Consider the following 18,446-nt stretch of genomic DNA (forward strand, 5'->3'; position numbering starts at 1 on the left):
AACTTTTTATTCATCTGCTGGAGATATATTTTTTGGTACCCTTTGTAATCCATGCTGTTACTTCTGTACTTTTATTTCATTGGTCTTTTGCTTTCTTATCTCTGCCTTTTCCCCCCCTGAGGGTTGTTCTATGATATGAGTAACTGTCATGTAATCCCCATGTAAGATCTTTCAGAAACGCAGCCATATACATTTTTATCACAACTCTGTATATAAAGGGATTGCTGCTTATGGTATGTTCTAACTTTGGACTGAAACTGCTAATGTTTCTGTCTAGAATAATTTCCTTCTGGTTATTTCATTGAATCATTTTTTTTTTTTTTTGCTACAGATATGATCTTATAAGTTTTAGATGTATAAAGAAAAAGAATCATATATATGCTAAAATCTGTATGACAGAATCTGCTTTGCATTGCTTTAAGAAAATCTGAGTTATCTAAAATGTAGTGTGGTACCAAAAATTCATTTTATTAATCTTTTACATCTAGTCAAGGCTATGGTTTTTCCTGTGGTCATGTATGGATGTGAGAGTTGGACTGTGAAGAAAGCTGAATGCTGAAGAATAGATGCTTTTGAAATGTGGTGTTGGAGAAGACTCTTGAGAGTCCCTTGGACTGCAAGGAGATCCAACCAGTCCATTCTGAAGGAGATCAGCCCTGGGATTTCTTTGGAAGGAATGATGCTAAAGCTGAAACTCCAGTATTTTGGCCACCTCATGCGAAGAGTTAACTCATTGGAAAAGACTCTGTTGCTGGGAGGGATTAGGGGCAGGAGGAGAAGGGGACGACCGAGGGTGAGACGGCTGGATGGCATCACGGACTCGATGGACATGAATCTGAGGGAACTCCGGGAGATGGTTATGGACAGGGAGGCCTGGCGTGCTGTGATTCATGGGGTTGCAAAGAGTCGGACATGACTGAGCGAATGAACTGAACTGAACTGAACTGATCTTTTGTTCTCTAATAGTGGGGTCATATTTTTCCAATTGAGAATTAATACAGATGCACTAGATTTGGGTGGAACATTCATCTTTCTAGGTCAAGACTTTTACTTAAAAAAAAATTGATATATTTATTATAAATAAAAACAATGCAAAAGCCAGTATCTTTCTTATTTAGAGACTTTAATTCTCATTTGGCTATATATATGTTTGTAATAACACTGTAGTTATAAGTTGTTCTAGCAAAATGTTCTTGGAAAGTAAGTAAATTGGATTGATACAAAATAAGAAAAAGACTGAAAGGATTTCTGATTAACTATTAAAATGATTTACATTATTTTGGGGTGCCAGATCCCAAATGAATCAAATAATCAAATAATATGAATCTCAGATTTTACTGATGGTAACGGAGTATATTGTTAATATACTATATATTGTATATTGACAATATACAAGGCTGTACATTGTCACGCTCCTTACTTAACTTATATGCAGAGTGCATCATGAGAAATGCTGGGCTGGATGAAGCACAAGCTGAAATCAATATTGCTAGGAGAAAAATCAATAACCTCAGATATGCAGATGACACCACCCTATGGCAGAAAGTGAAGAAGGACTAAAGAGCCTCTTGATGAAAGTGAAAGAGGAGAGTGAAAAAGTTGGCTTAAAACTCAACATTCAGAAAGCTAAGATCATGGCATCTGGTCCCATCACTTCATGGCAAATAGATGGGAAAACAATGGAAACAGTGACAGATTTTATTTTTTGGAGCTCCAAAATCACTGCAAATGGTGACTGCAGCCCTGAAATTAAAAGATGCTTGTTCCTTGGAAGAAAAGTTACAACCAAGCTAGACAGAATATTAAAAAGCAGAGACATTACTAACAAAGGTCCATCTAGTCAAGGCTATGGTTTTTCCAGTGGTCATGTATGGATGTGAGAGTTGGACCATAAAGAAAGCTAAGCCCTGAAGAATTGATGCTTTTGAACTGTGGTGTTGGAGAAGACTCTTGAGAGTCCCTTGGACTGCAAGGAGATCCAACCTGTCCATCCTAAAGGAAATAAGCCCCGAATATTCATTAGAAGGACTGATACTGAAGCTGAAACTCCAATATTTGGCCACCTGATGTGAAAAACTGACACACTGGAAAACACCCTGATGCTGGGAAAGATTGAAGGCAGGAGAAGGAGATGACAGAGGATGAGATGGTTGGATGGCATCATCGACACTATGGACGTAAGTTTAAGTAAGCTCCAGGAGTTGGTGAGGGACAGGGAGGCCTGGCATGCTGCAGTCCATGGGGCTGCAAAGAATCGGACATGATTGAGTGACTGAACTGAACTGAACTGATTTAAGATGCTAGGCAGAAGTTTAGTCATAGAAAAAAAAAACTGTTGGAAATTTACTTTTAAATCAATCTATGTGATATAAGTGCAAATAAGTTTTGTATCTTATCATGCTAAATATGCATGCATGCATGCATCTTATCACATATCTTATCATGCTCTAAAAAATATAGGAAATAGCATGTCCTTTTCCTTGAATTTATTAGATTTGTGACTATACATATAAACCATCCAAGGTTAGATTATTTTGTAGTTTGTGTTTTCTTTTTGAGAATTCATTATGAATATTTTACTTTTGTATAGTTCTGTTTCACTTCTGTAGAATTTAAAAACAATCTTGAGGGATATAATTTCTAGTATGTATTTTTTTTTTTTATTGCCTCTCTTTCCTTGATTTTAAACGGAGAAGTGATTCTTAGAGAAAAGTATCAGTGGATCACAATCTCTGGAGGGATGTAGCAAGAATTTTTCTTGAGATTCTAAAGGTAGAACTAACTTGATTCTTTTTCTAAAGGACAATTTATAGACTTTTAGAGCAGTCCAGACACTAGGTTTTTATTGTATGGAGCCAGTGGGGCAAGAAAGTTTTCATCACTAAAAGAGTTTAAACTTACTCCTCAAATAAGAAGTATGCAGCATTGTGAAGCAGTTCCATTCCAAAGAACACTTTAAGCTTTTCTGTTAATATTAGTCTTTCAGTGTTTATATATTTAAAACGTTATTAAGCAAACTGGATATATTAGCTATTGTTACATTTAATGTGGTTTATAATTTTAATTTTAATATTTTATTTAGTAACTCATTAGTGCTTAGTTTTTATGGCTTTGCCTTTTTCTCTTTTGGTGTGGTACAGTTTAAACATATTCACATGAATTAAACAAGCAACGTACCCCCACTTCCTCTCCTCTGGTGGCCAGAAATCTAGGACTGAAATGAGGAGCTAACCACAGTCATCTCTGGGACAGCAGGCCTGTGAGCACCCACTGTTGAGAATACTCACAGACTGAGCATTATTGGAAAACTGAGATATTTAATGGTTCCAACTAATGATGTTCTCCTTTGTTTTTTGGCTACAGATAGGGAAAATGGGAAGCTTTTTGAAAAATAGCACTTCTTTCTTTCTTTCTTTTTTTTTTTTTAAAAAGAAAAGGACCTGGCCAACTATTAGCTATCAGTTTTCTAAGAGGTTGAGTTATTTTTCTGGTTCCTCTTCACAAGATATTTACAGCATTACATATTTTATTTGGCCTCTGAAAGACCAAATCTGAAAGTACAAAACAATAATTTCCAGTTGATTAAGTTTTGGGTCTTTGAATTTTTGCATTTAGGTAAGCCAAATATCTATGTTATTTTCTAAGTGAAATAGTTTATTTTTTGGCGTAAGTCAAATGCTTTAAATCTTATACTTGTTCTTTTAGATTATTGGTTCCAACTTCTAATAGTCAGATGTTCATAATTTAAAAAAAGTTGTTGAAGGATTCACATATGCTTATTTTTTTAAACAATTATGCGGATATACTATATTTAACATGAATATTATAAAACTCATTATTTAACTTTTCACATGGTTGTATCTCGACTCTCCAACAAGATTGCTAATTTTTAAGGCAAGGATACTTAATTTTTTCTCATATCTAGTAAAGACCTATTCACATCATTTGTTCACTGCTTGATTTACATCTGTGTCTCACCTAATCCAACAGTGAAATGGGCATTTTAGGATCTTATCACTTAGCTCAACATCAACCAGTGATCAACCTGGTGGATTGCAGTCCTTGGGGTCACAAAGAGTCGGGCACGACTTAGCGACTAACACACACACACATACTCTGTCTATGCATGTCAAATCCAGTTCGAGACAGCTTGATAACAGTAACTTTCTGATGAAGATTATGTATGAAGTGAAGGAACTTTGTTGATTACCCCAGATGCATCTGAAATCATCATATGTGTCAGCGTTGTGGTGAAGCAGGAGGAAGTGGAACTCTTATTGTTTGGAAGATTAGTGAATGAACCATATGTTGGGGATCATTCTCTGCATGAGAATCATATTTCTTCTAGCCAGTATATCTAGCCAATTTTAGATTCCTTGTAAATCTGTTTTGCTTTTGTTACCAAAGATCAACCATGGACCTTCCAGAAATTGTATAATTTTTTCCCCCAGGAATAGAAAAAAAAAAAAAAAAACAAAAAACTCAATAGCAAAATACTGGATCTACCACCATGATGACTTACCAGCTCAACGTTGTTCTTGGGGAGTTTGTAAGCATAGGAGTAAGGATAGAGCATCATCTGAGAGTAAGAGTGGATTGTCAGATATGCTTTGATGGAAGAGAGGTGGTTGCGGATGAAATTAGCCACAGCCTTGGTCTCTTTTTCAGACTCTGCAGCAGATCCACAGTAAGTTTCAGCACAGGGGTTGTTAGAGGCTCCAATACCTGGAAAAACATGATGCTGTTAATGGCAAGTGGTCATCCACTGATGTTCCTACAGGGCGTGTTTCAAAATTTCAAACTACAGTGTTAGAGAGTTAAAAAAATAAGTTGTTTTGACAACTGTTTTTATAATCATCCCATATATGTATACATTATAAAGTATATATACTTTTAGTCACAAGATTATGGTGCTTTTAAGCTAACAGGGTAAAAAGTTGCATGTGGAATCACCAATATGTCCCTGTGTGCATGTGTGTGTGCGCTCAGTATTGTCTGATTGGAACCCGTGGACTGTAGCCCACCAGGCTCCTCTGTCCATGGAATTTCCCAGGGAAGAATACTGGAGTGGGTTGCTAGCTCTTCCTCCTTGGGACCTTCCAGTTAGGGATCAAACCCACATCTCTTGCATCTCCTGCATTGACAGGCAGACTGTTTACCACTGGTGCCACCTGGGAAACCCTAATGTCCCTCAGTTCAGTTCAGTTGCTCAGTTTGCGACCCCATTAATTGCAGCACGCCAGGCCTCCCTGTCCATCACCAACTCCCAGAGTTCACTCAAACTCAAGTCCATCAAGTTGGTGATGCCATCCAGCCATCTCATCCTCTGTCGTCCCCTTCTCCTCCTGCTCCCGAACCCTCCCAGCATCTGAGTCTTTTGCAATGAGTCAACTCTTCGCATGAGGTGGCCAAAGTTTTGTAGTTTCAGCTAATATCCCTGTGTAGTACTAAATGATGAAATCAGTAGAGTATAAGAAAACTAATAAGTAGGGGACAAATACCTATGAGAAGTTTCTGTGTTACTGTAATCATTTACTGAGAGTTGAATCACAAAATTATAATTCTATCACATTTCTGTTGAAATAATTATTTAATGATGATTTCCTCCAGGTCGTATATCCCACAAATAGTAGGATTATGTCTGGTTTGTTCAGTCTTATGTTTCCAGCATCTAACACAGCTGGGAACACAATAGAATAGGCAATGCATCTTTCTTCACTGAATATATAAACTGTTTATTGTCTGTGCTTTTAGAAACCTGGAACTTGAAAGTATAAAATTTTATAGTTTTTCTTGTTTTTGACACTGTTGTGTTTTTCTGTTATTTCACTTCCCATGCTTTTCATGATGCAAGTGAAATGGTCAGCCTGATACTTACTGCACCAACCGGCATCAAAATTTCTGTTGAGGTCTGTGCCAGTGCAAGTAGTTCCAGCATTGGTGGAGCGGGTCTTTCTCCACATTCGGTTCTGAAAGTGCAGTGTGCGGTTAGGACAAGCACAACAGAATGGCTGATTTAAATTTTATCAGCCCCTCTTAGTATTGGTTCTTATACCGTGGTCCAGGTGTAGATGTAGCCATCAATATTGACCACAGGCAAGACATAAAAGTCTAGCTTGTCGAGAAATTCTGTCATGTGGATCTCCCTTCCATAGGTCCGAACAGCCTGTGTACAAATTACAAAGCAGAATTTTATGGAAAATGGTATGCATTATGCACTGAAATTTACATAGACTGGACAAATGTTGACTCTGATAACAAAAGTGGTTACCCTTTTTGAGATAGAGATTATTAATATTAATAAAAAGAAAATAGCAAAGTATTACTAATAGTTTTGTTTAAAAAAGTTTCTGATTCTCTTTTATCCACACATAACTCATTTAGATATTATTTTTATTTCAACTTTTTAAAGATGGACAAACTGTAATAAAATAAAAACTTTTAAAGAACATAAATGCTTATTTCCTTTGAAATAGTAACTGTAATAGATTTTTTTCAAAGTTTGTAGGATATGAGAGTAAGGCCTATTCCTAGTAAGGAATGTCTGTGATGGCTTTGCATGTTGCTTATACTATCATCTAAAAATTTGTTTGATTTTGATGAGACTTCTTGTAGACGGTCTCACTAGAGGAAGCGTCTGAAATGGAAGAAGAATGAAAAGGCCTCCTCCCACTGTGAAGAGAGATCACTCTGATGGGTTTCGGAGAGGCTCTCACTAAGTCTCCAAATTGCATGATGATGGAAGTCTTCTTATTACTCCACTTTCTTGAGAAAGGAGCTCTGTTAAGGGTCTAGCTCTTCCTGCTAAGTGATGTGGACACTTACGTATGAATAAAGGAGCTTATACTGATTTATTATATTCTCTTAGTCACAGTTCCTCAGCCCCAGGATCATACGAAATTTACCTTCAGCTCTTCCCTAGGCTTGCTTGAATAGATTTAAAAACATTTAAGACTTCTATGTAATAATGGTTTTTAAATATTCTTTGTGGCTCTATGCATGTCTGTTTATTCAAATAATGATGAAGCATGTGCTTTTTAGGTTGGAGGAGGTATAAAGAATGTTTTGTTGGTAGTCTATGATTGGAGGTAACCAAAGTAATGATGAAAGTTCTTTCTCCTAGAGAACAGATGGTGAGTGTGCCTGCTAAATTGTTTCAGTTGTGTCTGACTCTTTGCAACCCTGTGGACAGTAGTCTGCCAGGTTCCTTTGTCCATGAGATTCTTCAGGCAAGAATACTGGGGTGGGTTGCCATGCCCTCCTCTGGGGGATCTTCCTAACCCAGGGGTTGAACCCATGTTTCTTGCATCTCCTGCATTGGTAGGCAGATTCTTTGCTGCTAGTGCCACCTGGGAAGTCCTGTAGATGGTGCAATAACTCACTGAAATTAAATGGTGCCAATCAGACACATAACATGTCTAGAAACCAAGAACCTAATGAATAGATACAGAAAATGCTTTACACAAAAGAAAGTATATTGTATATAATAATATTCTTATATTTTTAAAGTACTTCAATATTTTATATGTAACTTTACTTTTGAGATAATTTTAGAAAGTTATAGAAGAGTTGCAAGTATAGGGAGTTCTCATATACCCTTCACCCAGGTTCCCAAATGTTACCATCTTACATAACCATGGTACAATGATCAAAGTGAAGCAATTAATAATGGCTCAGACGGTAAAGCATCTGCCTACAATGCGGGAGACCCGGGTTCAATCCCTGGGTCGGGAAGATCCCTTGGAGAAGGAAACGGCAACCCACTCCAGTATTCTTGCCTGGAAAATCCCATGGATGGAGGAGCCTGGTAGAATACAGTCCAGACAGAATACAGTCTGTGGGGTCGCAAAGAGTCAGACACGACTGAGCGACTTCACTTTCTTTCACTATAAACTATAGACTTTAATTCAGATTTCACTATATTTTTTTTCACTAATGCCCCTTTTCTATTTTAGGATCCAATCTAGGCTCCCATATTGTATTTGATTGTCATATCTCTTTAGTCTCTTCTTATCTGTGACAATTCCTTTGACTTTTCATTATGACTTTGGCATTGTTAATGAGTACTGGTCTAGGTATTTTACAGAAGGTCCCTCGATTTGAGTTTATTTATTTTTTTAATGATTAGAAGGAGGTTGTGCATTTTGGGAAAGAATACAAAAAAGATGGTTTATCTTCTTAGTACACAATATCAGGGGTTACATGATATTGATTATATCTTACACTGGTGATGTTACTAGTATTGTTAACCTGATCACTTGGTTAAGGTAGTCACCGCTAGGTTTCTCTACTGTAAATTTTGCTTGTGTGATATAGTATAATACATTTTTTGGGAGATGCTTTGATGCTGCAAATAACCTATTTCTCTTTAAACTTTTACCCCATAATTTTTGTATCCATCTGTAGGTTTTCATGAAGTGTTTATTATTATGGTGCTCTAATGATGGCTTGCTGTTTTGCTCATTTGTACATCCATTAGCTGTAATTCTTCTATAAGAAAGAACTGTTCCTTCCTTTTCTTTCTTGACTGAATTATCTTTTTATATCATTTATGTGCTAATGGATATTTAAAAGGATTTTCACATATATCTTACCTTGACCTTTATAAAGGAGTGAAAAACAGTATCATTTACAGTAGGGGCTCCTATGTGTTATTTTCTTTTATTCTGAAGTATACATTGATTATTATCTAGGAGATAATGGTCAAGTTAGTGGATTATCCACAATCACAACTTTTCAATGACCTATTCACTGTACTTACTACCTGTTAGCCTTTTTCCCAAAGGTGGGTGAGAAAATTAAGATGAGTGAAATTTAAATAAATAGAATTTGCTAACTATTTTAAAATTTTGCCTTATCAAGTTTTCTAGGTGACCTTTATGGCTTGGAACTTGGACCTATGATTTTTTTCTGTGCTGCTATTCTCTTTTATTATAGCTAATTTATAAGGGATTGATTGAAATAAAAAAATACTTTCTACTTTGCTCTGTCAGTAACCATCCTACATACTGACCTCTCTGACAAACCACTGGCAAAATGCAGGGGAAATCCATTCTCTGGCATGGAAACCGCAGTCCATGAAAATGGCAGGCTTATTTGATCCAGGTTTGCCAACCTATTGCAAACAAAAGGAAAAGGAAGACCCTGATTCACCACATTCAGAGGTTAACATTCACTATCTGTCTGGGCTTTGGACTCCACTGGTGACACTTGACAGCAACAAGAGATATATGCCATGATTAAATTAAAACATAATACTTGCACAGTGTGTTCTTGCCTGTAGACAAGTGTTTGAGCTGGAGGCTCACATGGCTGTTTGTTATTTTTATTAAGCTTGACAAGCTCATATTTTCAGAAGATGCTTGATTATTCTGCTTAATTGTATGCACATGGAGGTTATTTTCTATTTTGCTATTATTAGGTGACATGACCAAGATGACTGGATAAGTAATTAGAAGTAATCATGATTGTTGCTAATATTGTACGTTTTTTTCTTTTCTCCCACTCATTCCTTGTCTTTTTATTTTCTTCATTAGAATTGCATGATAAAAATGGCATTAGAGGATGACAGTAACAAATTGTTGATATGCTTTTTAATGTTGTCTGATAGACATGAAGTTTATGAACCTCTTTAGCAAATGGATTTGCAAACAACATCTGCGAGAGGAGAATTTCATCAAGGTAGATGATCAATTTACATTGCTTACAGGAATGTGGTTAAATTTATAGGACTTCTATTTTACTGCATTTTTTCCTTTTGGATAAATCAAAATAATGATTTAAAAATTCACACATGATAAAAGAATCTGGGTACTCTGTTTGATTCCCTGAGGGATGTAGGCAGAGAAAGAGTTATAACAATGCTTGAGATGAACATGTCTGTGAAACAGATGTTCTCTGTGTTAGAATTCATTGATTTAAAGTGCTCAGACATGGCAAGGTTATGGTTAAAAAGGATTACCTTGAGGAGGTATATAGTGTTTCCTAAAAATGTAGTTCCGATGGCACTGCGAGAGATGAGGTCTGGATTTTCAGTGGCGACTTGTTCAGTCCATGCCTCTATCTACCAAATGGAACCATTGATGGATTAATGTGACATTCTCAGTTCAGTTCTCAAGGCAATGTCTGTCTAAATCATGTATACTTCATACCGTTTCCCAATTGTTGTACTTCTCGTAACTGTGTCCAGTAGTGCGGACTCTGCTATCAAACTGAGCCTCCAGCATGGATCTCAGGTTGCTTATCAATACCCTGTAATAAACCAGAGGAAGTGCTCCTGTGAAAATAAGCATGCTTCCCAGTGAACATATGCAACAACCCAGAGTCTCTGCTAGTCAGATGTGTCCTCTGATTATGCTCTTCAACTTGAGCTCCTTGTCTCAGAAAGTGAGTAAATCATTGAGAAGGGTACCAAAGAGGATGAGTAAGGCAGGCTCTTCTTTGGCCCAAACTTGTTTGGCTGTTCTTGGACGTTAAATTTGAAAAATGCTTTCCTTGGTACCTGGGGCGCTCTGGGTCAGGGCCTTGGGCTGCCACACAAAAGCATGCCCTCAAGCTTGCCTATGGTCTTTCTTGCTCAAGACTTCCCTTATTTTAGCACTAAAAGTCCCACATCCCAGCAACCTATTCATTCCCAGGAAAACTGGGACATCCAGTCACCTGAGGCCTTTCTTTAGGTTTTGAGAAAAATATCTTGATGCGTGGAAATTCAGAAATATTAATAAGCTTATGAAGCTTTATTAGACGAAAGAACACTGAGTTTAAAGTACCAGCTTCTGCTTGTCTTTCTTTTGGCATGTTTAAAGTAATCTAAGAGTGGTCCTGTAGCAAGGTAATATGAAAATTGCTGACAGAAATTTTGAGGCCTGCTGTTTCCTAAAAATGATTATTCAGGTGGAAGTGTGTATTATAAGAGGCAGGGGTGAAGGTGTGGGTATGTGTGACTTTGACTTTGTAGCTTCTGAGTGGGAAGTGTATTTCGAAGGGACAAAATTTTATGAGCATTAATGTCCTTAGTCATAGCACTGTAAACATTATGGGCAGTAGCTAGCTTGCAGAAACTTCTATTATCCACAGTCAAGCCTTGAAATGTTTTTATCTGACACACAGAGAATTGTAGCCGCACATCAAAAGTCTTCTCCTCTGACTGCCCCAAGGGCATTCTGATGAAGTATGTCAGGGACATTCTCTGAACCTCCCTCCTGGTCTCCTTCATTTGGTTAACTTGGGCATGAACTTGCATCTGTTTATGAAAAAATGCAGTAAATCAATACTAAATGGTATGGGTTTCCTAGCAAGAAGGAAACACTGTCATAAGGTCTTAACTCTCTTAAGTAGTATTAAAAAAAGAAATAAAATGGAAAAGGAGAAGAGTTTAAAATTTATTCTGTGGAAAGAAAATTTCCCACTAAGCACAGCCATCAGTACTTCGTTAGTATATTCCTTTCTATGGCTGCTGTTAGTTAGCACAAACTAAGTGGCTTAAAACAACATGAATTTATTATTTTATGGTTTAGAAGTCCAGCACAGGTCTCGCTGGGGTAAAAATCAATGTGTCCACAGAAATATGCTCTTTTCTGGAAGCTCCAGGGGAGAATCTGATTCCTTGCCCTTCATAGCTTCTAGAAGCTGCCTACATTCCTTGGCTGTTTGCCCTGCTCCATCTTCAGAGCCAGAAACAGCAGCTCGAGACCTTCTCATGTTTCATCACTGTGACCTCCTCTTCTGCCTCTCTCTTCCTCTTGTAAGGACCCTGTGATTACTTTGGGCTCATCCAGAATGCTGCACTCTGTGCTGTGCTCAGTTGCTCAGTCTTGCCTGACTCTTGCGACTCTCCTAGCCTACCAGGAGTCTGTAGGCTACTAGGACTGTAGCCTACCAAGCTCCTCTGTCCATGGGATTTTCCAGGCAAGAATACTGACTGGAGTAGGTTGCCACTTCCTGTTCTAAGGGATCTTCCCCACCCAGGGATCGAACCTGTGTCTCCTGCATTGGCAGGTGAATTCTTTACTACAATGCCAGCTGGGAATCCCATTTATTTAGAATAATCTACCTATTTTAAGTTCAGCTGCTTAGCAGCCTTAATTCCATAGCAACCTTAATTCCATCTACATTCTTAACTTTTCTTTGCCATTAACATAACACATTCAGATGTTCTAGAGATTGGAATGTAGTCTTTTTTTTTGGGAGGGGGGAAGTCATTCTGCCTGCTATGGTTAAGAACAATGAGTATAATAAGTATTATAATTTAAGTTAATTATAGCACCCAGTTGGATTGTTAGGAAATAAGGTAGAATTAGAAAGAATCTAGAGTTAGAAATCAAAAGATCAGGGTCATGGTTTTGCCTCATATGTAGATTGGTTTCAGCAAAGTCATTTAATCTCTGGGCCTTACTTTCATAATTTTTATAATGGGGTATTTGGTTAGCTGTTATTCAGTGTCCTTTTTGGTTCTAAAATGCAATGACCTGACTCAAATTCATAGGTATTGGTCATTCATATAGATTTTTTCAAGGTTTATGAAAAAAAGTTAAACTATAGTAAAGTTGCCAGTTATGAGCTTCCCTGGTGACTCATACCGTAAAGAATCTGCCTGCAATGCAGGAGACCCAGGTTTGATCCCTGGGTTGGGAAGATCCCCTGGAGAAGGGAATGGCTACCCACTCCAGTGTTCTTGCCTGGAGAATTCCATGGAAAGAGGAGCCTGGCAAGTTACAGTCCATGGGGTCACAGAGTCAGACATGACTGAGCGACTAACACTTTCACTTTTTCACTTCACCATCTTCATAACCTCCAGGGAAGCAAGCGTCTAGAATAGAGATGGTTTAGGAAAATGATTTTCAAAGGTAACTAAAAACTAAAAACAAGCAAAGCCAAAGCAAGCAAAACAAAAACCTTGAAAACTAAAAATCATCTGTATGTCTTCTTTGGAGAAATGTCTATTTAGTTCTTTGGCCCATTTTTTGGTTGGGTCATTTATTTTTCGGGAATTGAGCTGCATAAGTTGCTTGTATATTTTTGAGATTAGTTGTTTGTCAGTTGCTTCATTTGCTATTATTTTCTCCCATTCTGAAGGCCATTTTTTCACCTTGCTTATAGTTTCCTTTGTTGTGCAGAAGCTTTTAATTTTAATTAGATCACATTTGTTTATTTTTGCTTTTATTTCCAGTATTCTGGGAGGTGGATCATAGAGGATCCTGCTATGATTTATGTCGGAGGGTGTTTTGCCTATGTTCTCCTCTAAGAGTTTTATAGTTTCTGGCCTTACATTTAGATCTTTAATCATTTTGAGTTTATTTTTGTATGTGGTGTTAGAAAGTGATCTAGTTTCATTCTTTTACAAGTGGTTGACCAGTTTTCCCAGCACCACTTGTTAAAGAGATTGTCTTTAATCCATTGTATGTTCTTGCCTCCTTTGTCAAAGATAAGGTGTCCATAGGTGTGTGGATTTATCTCTGGGCTTTCTATTTTGTTCCATTGATCTATATTTCTGTCTTTGTGCCAGTACCATACTGTCTTGATGACTGTGGCGTTGTAGTAGAGCCTGAAGTCAGGCAAGTTGATTCCTTCAGTTCCATTCTTCTTTCTCAAGATTGCTTTGGCTATTCAAGGTTTTCTGTATTTCCATACAAATTGTGAAATTATTTGTTCTAGTTCTGTGAAAAATACCGCTGGTAGCTTGATAGGGATTGCATTGAATCTGTAGATTGCTTTGGGTAGTATACTCATTTTCACTATATTGATTCTTCCGATCCATGAACATGGTATATTTCTCCATCTATTAGTGTCCTCTTTGATTTCTTTCATCACTGTTTTACAGTTTTCTATATATAGGTCTTTAGTTTCTTTAGGTAGGTATATTCCTAAGTATTTTATTCTTTTCATTGCAATGGTGAATGGAATTGTTTCCTTAATTTCTTTTTCTACTTTCTCATTATTAGTGTATAGGAATGCAAGGGATTTCTGTGTGTTAATTTTATATCCTGCAACTTTACTATATTCATTGATTAGCTCTAGTAATTTTCTGGTGGAGTGCAAATCAAGACCACAATGAGGTACCATTTCACACCAGCCAGAATGGCTGCGATCCAAAAGTCTGCAAGCAATAAATGCTGGAGAGGGTGTGGAGAAAAGGGAACCCTCCTACACTGTTGGTGGGAATGCAAACTAGTACAGCCACTATGGAGAACAGTGTGGAGATTCCTTAAAAAATTGCAAATAGAACTGCCTTATGACCCAGCAATCCCACTGCTGGGCATACACACTGAGGAAACCAGAATTGAAAGAGACACATGTACCCCAATGTTCATTGCAGCACTGTTTATAATAGCCAGGACATGGAAACAACCTAGATGTCCATCAGCAGACGAATGGATAAGAAAGCTGTGGTACATATACACAATGGAGTATTACTCAGCCATTAAAAAGAATACATTTTAATCGGTTCTAATGAGATGGATGAAACTGGAGCCTATTATACAGAGTGAAGTAAGCCAGAAAGAAAAACACCAATACAGTATACTAACACATATATATGGACTTTAGAAAGATGGTAATGATAACCCTGTATGTGAGACAGCAAAAGAGACACAGATGTATAGAATGGACTTTTGGACTCAGAGGGAGAGGGAGAGGGTGGGATGATTTGGGAGAATGGCACTGAAACATATATACTATCATGTAAGAAATGAATCGCCAGTCTATGTTTGAGGCAGGATACAGGATGCTTGGGGCTGGTGTACGGGGATGATCCAGAGAGATGATATGGGGTGGGAGGTGGGAGGGGGTTTCAGGATTGGGAATTCATGTACACCCATGGCGGATTCATGTCAATGTATGGCAAAACCAATACAGTATTGTAAATTTAAATAAAGTAAAAAAAAAAAAAAAAAAAAAAAGTAACTCATACAGGGAAAAAAAAAAAAAAAGAAAACTAAAAATCAGTAGGCAGAAACCTTTAAGAAAACAGCTATATTTCAAGATCATCAATTTGAAAGAACAAATCCTGCCTGGTAAGTATAAGCTTCTCTAACAGAATGGCAAAACTAAAAATACAAGAGGAAATGGTCAATGACACCCACTTTCCCTTTATCAAGATTTTCCATTTTCAGTGAACAAGTAAAATAATCATCTAGGTCACATGGCTTCTTAATGGGTGCCCAGAGAAAAGAAATCATAAATTAATTGCTCCCAGCCTCAGGACATTCAATAGATATTTGTATCTAAGACCATAACCATGGTGATTTCTGACCTACCATGAACCGGCTCTAAATGGAGTAGGAAGTAGGGTTTTCACAGCATGTTGCAATATCTTTACTTTTTAATCCAATCTTCAGATTCAAATTAGTTGGGAGAATAAGTGACTACTAGGAGGTTGGTGTTTTGTTTGGTACTAAAAGGAGACATTCTGTTAGAGTTATTATTATGTTAAATATTAAACATTTTCATCAATAATCAAAACAAAGAAGCATAATAAAACCAATTAGATTTAAGATGACACCCAAGAGTAAAAGTGTCCTCTAGTAACTTACAAGAGATTTTCAGAATGAGGTTGAAATGTGGTGCTGACTTTTGCCTGAAGGTAGAGGATTGACCTTAAATGAACCCTTCCAGCCCTATGATTATTTGATTTTATTAGATTTAGGATAAAGCACTACTTTAGCTATATTACAAAATATTATTACTAAATAATGAGCTTCTATTCCAGGAGATTAAAACAATGCCTCTTAATGGAACAGGGACTGCATTACAGCTCCAAAGTACAGAGGCATGTACACTATTTTATACTTCTGTAGGTTTCTTTTGTAGTGCTATCCAACTTCTTTTTTTTCAAGTATGCATGAAAATTAGATAACAGACTCCCAACAAAGCAAGAAACACAATGTCTGAGAAGGAGAGACATGACAGTTTTCTCTCCCTTTTAGATTCCTGAAAATGGAGTATTTGGTCACTTCCCAGACTACACACCCATTGCCACTGAAGAACATTACTGTGCACACATTGTTATCCAAGGACACTTTACTATTCAGATTTGCAATATGCAGAAACATGTTACAGATAGAGAGCAACAATCAGTCTCTTCCTGGATTGGGTAGGACACAGACCCACCAAAATGTTCTGTCAGCATTCAGAACCATAAGTGTGAGGTTTACACCATCTAATTCTTAGTCTTTGTGTACCTAGGGTACAACATAAGCATTTAAAAATATAGTTATTTTTCTTGGTGCACACATTTAGAATTTTTTCCCATGGTAATTCAGAATCTGATTAAAACTACCAACTGATGCAAATCTTGGTGAAGAGAGCTGGAATCACTGAAAAATCTGAAAAGCTGTTTTGGTGAAACGTGTGTAGTAAATGGTTTCTGTTACATAGAAAGTGAAAGTGTTAGTTGCTCAATTGTGCCCGACTCTGCGACCCCATGGACTGTAGCTGGCCAGGCTCCTCTGTCCATGGGATTCTCCAGGCTAGAATGCTGGAGTGGGTTGCCATTCCCTTCTACAGAGGATCTTCTCAACCCAGGGATTGAACCTGGGTCTCCTGCACTGCAGGTAGATTCTTTACTGTTTAAGCCACCAGGGAAGCCCATTATATGGAAAAACTGCAAGTTCTTGCTGGCAGGAAACCATCTAAATACACATTAGCTACCACACAAGGTAATAATGGGATGCCCAGGGACTGCTTGCAGCCCTGGCAAAGATAATGCTGGTGTGCTTCTACAGGATTTCTGGGGACTTATTATTACTTAATATTTAGAAAATTATAAGCCACTAATGTGCTAAGCAAAAATTAACAAGATCTTAGTCCTCAGGGAATATCCTGTGTTCTACATGAGACAGCATTCATACACAGTTCCCCAAAAGTTTACCTGGTATAAAAGTGCATGAATTTTCTGCCTGCTAAAAAGAGACTGATACCTGATTAGAAGCTGTTCTACCACTTTGTGATCTGAGTAGAATAAGGATATCAATTCAAGCCACTAGGGTTAGCTTATGGTCGCTGATCTTCCTTTTGATTTTCTTGAAGACTTTTAAAGAAACTGTCATCTTTTTGAATATTATTGAAGGCTCCCCAAAGCTAGAATTTTAGAAGTCCTTCCTAGTGTAATGAAAAGAGCAAAATTTCACAGACATGAATCTCAATCACATTTCAAAACTCACTGTGTTATAATCTTTGTCTTAAAAAGCTAGTCAATTCTTAATGGTCACATTTTGACACTTCCCTCAGGCCGAAGCAGATAGCTAAGCTGTGTGAAGTATGATAATAGGATTAAACAAAACAGTTTCTGTTGACCTTTAAAAAAATGTATAATGTCCCTTTTTATACAGTAGTACAAATAGTAAAATAACAGCACTCACAGCGATAACAATGTCAGTTGAAATTTGTTTATATATAGTTTAGTTTCATCTTCACAACAGCCCTTTGAAAGTGGTGTTATATTTATCTTCACTTCATGAAAATATGATTCTAAGGATCCTTTCTTTATAAAGACAAAGAAAATGAAGCTCAGAAAGGCTAAGCAAATTATCCAATGTCACACAGCCAGGAAGTTGCAGATTCAGGATTTCAGTCTTGTGTATTTTTTTCCCAAAGCATTTGCTTGTTGCATTATGCTTCACCACTTCTCCTGATGGAGGTGAAGATTTTATAGATGATAATTTTGATATCTTTACTGGCATAAATACTAGTCTATATTTTTAAGATGTAAAAAATAATAGAAATTTCTGTTAAAATTATGTAGGTCAGTTTCTCAAAATGTAATGGAGATTTGTGTTTGTGGTTGGGGATTGCTGGATAAATATTTGGTGGTTCAGGACTGGAGCTGGAGACTGTCTCTTTGCTCCTTGCTGACCCACTCTTTGGAGGAAAAACTCTGCTTTAGACTAAAGACTAAAGTTGAATTTTTCTACTTTAGTCATTTAGTTATTTCCACCTTCCCTCAAATGAAGATGGAGGGAAGTTATAAATCTAAGCATCAAGTCTGTTCTCTGCCTAGAGTGTCATTTTTTTTCCTTGTCTTGTCTGGCTAACTCATTAGTCTTTTAATTCTCAGCTGAGGGCTCCTTCCCTAGTATGGCCCCCTGTGATCCTTCAACTTTATCTATTCCCCTGTATCTCTAGCTCTTCACTCTTCTTGACATCTATTAAAGGTATTACAATCCTTTGTTCATTTTCCTCTGAAGGGAGTGAGTCCTATCTTTTTTTCCAGCATTTATTATATGATAGATTGATGCTCACTATCTATTTGTTGGATCAACAGATGGACAACTGCCTTCACTTAGGAGAACAATGTAAACTAGGATCAGGTCAAATATCTGGCTAAAATTTTGGGATTCTAGAGCCAAGCCTGTTTTTATTAGAGCAATAACTCAACACGAAGTCTCTCAGGCCTAATGTCATAAGACTTGAAATTCAGGGCCAGCTTTGCCGTGACCTTTGTGTGGGGC

At 37.3% G+C, this 18,446-nt stretch overlaps 1 protein-coding gene across 1 annotated transcript in view; it reads right to left on the reverse strand.

Annotated features, from left to right (window-relative positions):
* CPB1 (carboxypeptidase B1) overlaps positions 1-18,446 on the reverse strand; it is a 39,301-nt gene that overhangs the window by 10,925 nt on the left and 9,930 nt on the right. Inside the window, exons 4-9 of the mRNA XM_069563038.1 lie at positions 10,152-10,251; positions 9,962-10,063; positions 9,014-9,115; positions 6,056-6,166; positions 5,879-5,969; positions 4,523-4,725 (exon numbers count right to left, since the gene is read on the reverse strand). Of these exons, the coding sequence (XP_069419139.1) occupies positions 4,523-4,725; positions 5,879-5,969; positions 6,056-6,166; positions 9,014-9,115; positions 9,962-10,063; positions 10,152-10,251 (709 nt within the window). The remainder of the gene's footprint in view (positions 1-4,522; positions 4,726-5,878; positions 5,970-6,055; positions 6,167-9,013; positions 9,116-9,961; positions 10,064-10,151; positions 10,252-18,446) is intronic.

Source organism: Ovis canadensis, chromosome 1, assembly GCF_042477335.2.
Source record: "Ovis canadensis isolate MfBH-ARS-UI-01 breed Bighorn chromosome 1, ARS-UI_OviCan_v2, whole genome shotgun sequence".
NCBI classification, from domain to species: Eukaryota; Metazoa; Chordata; class Mammalia; order Artiodactyla; family Bovidae; genus Ovis; species Ovis canadensis.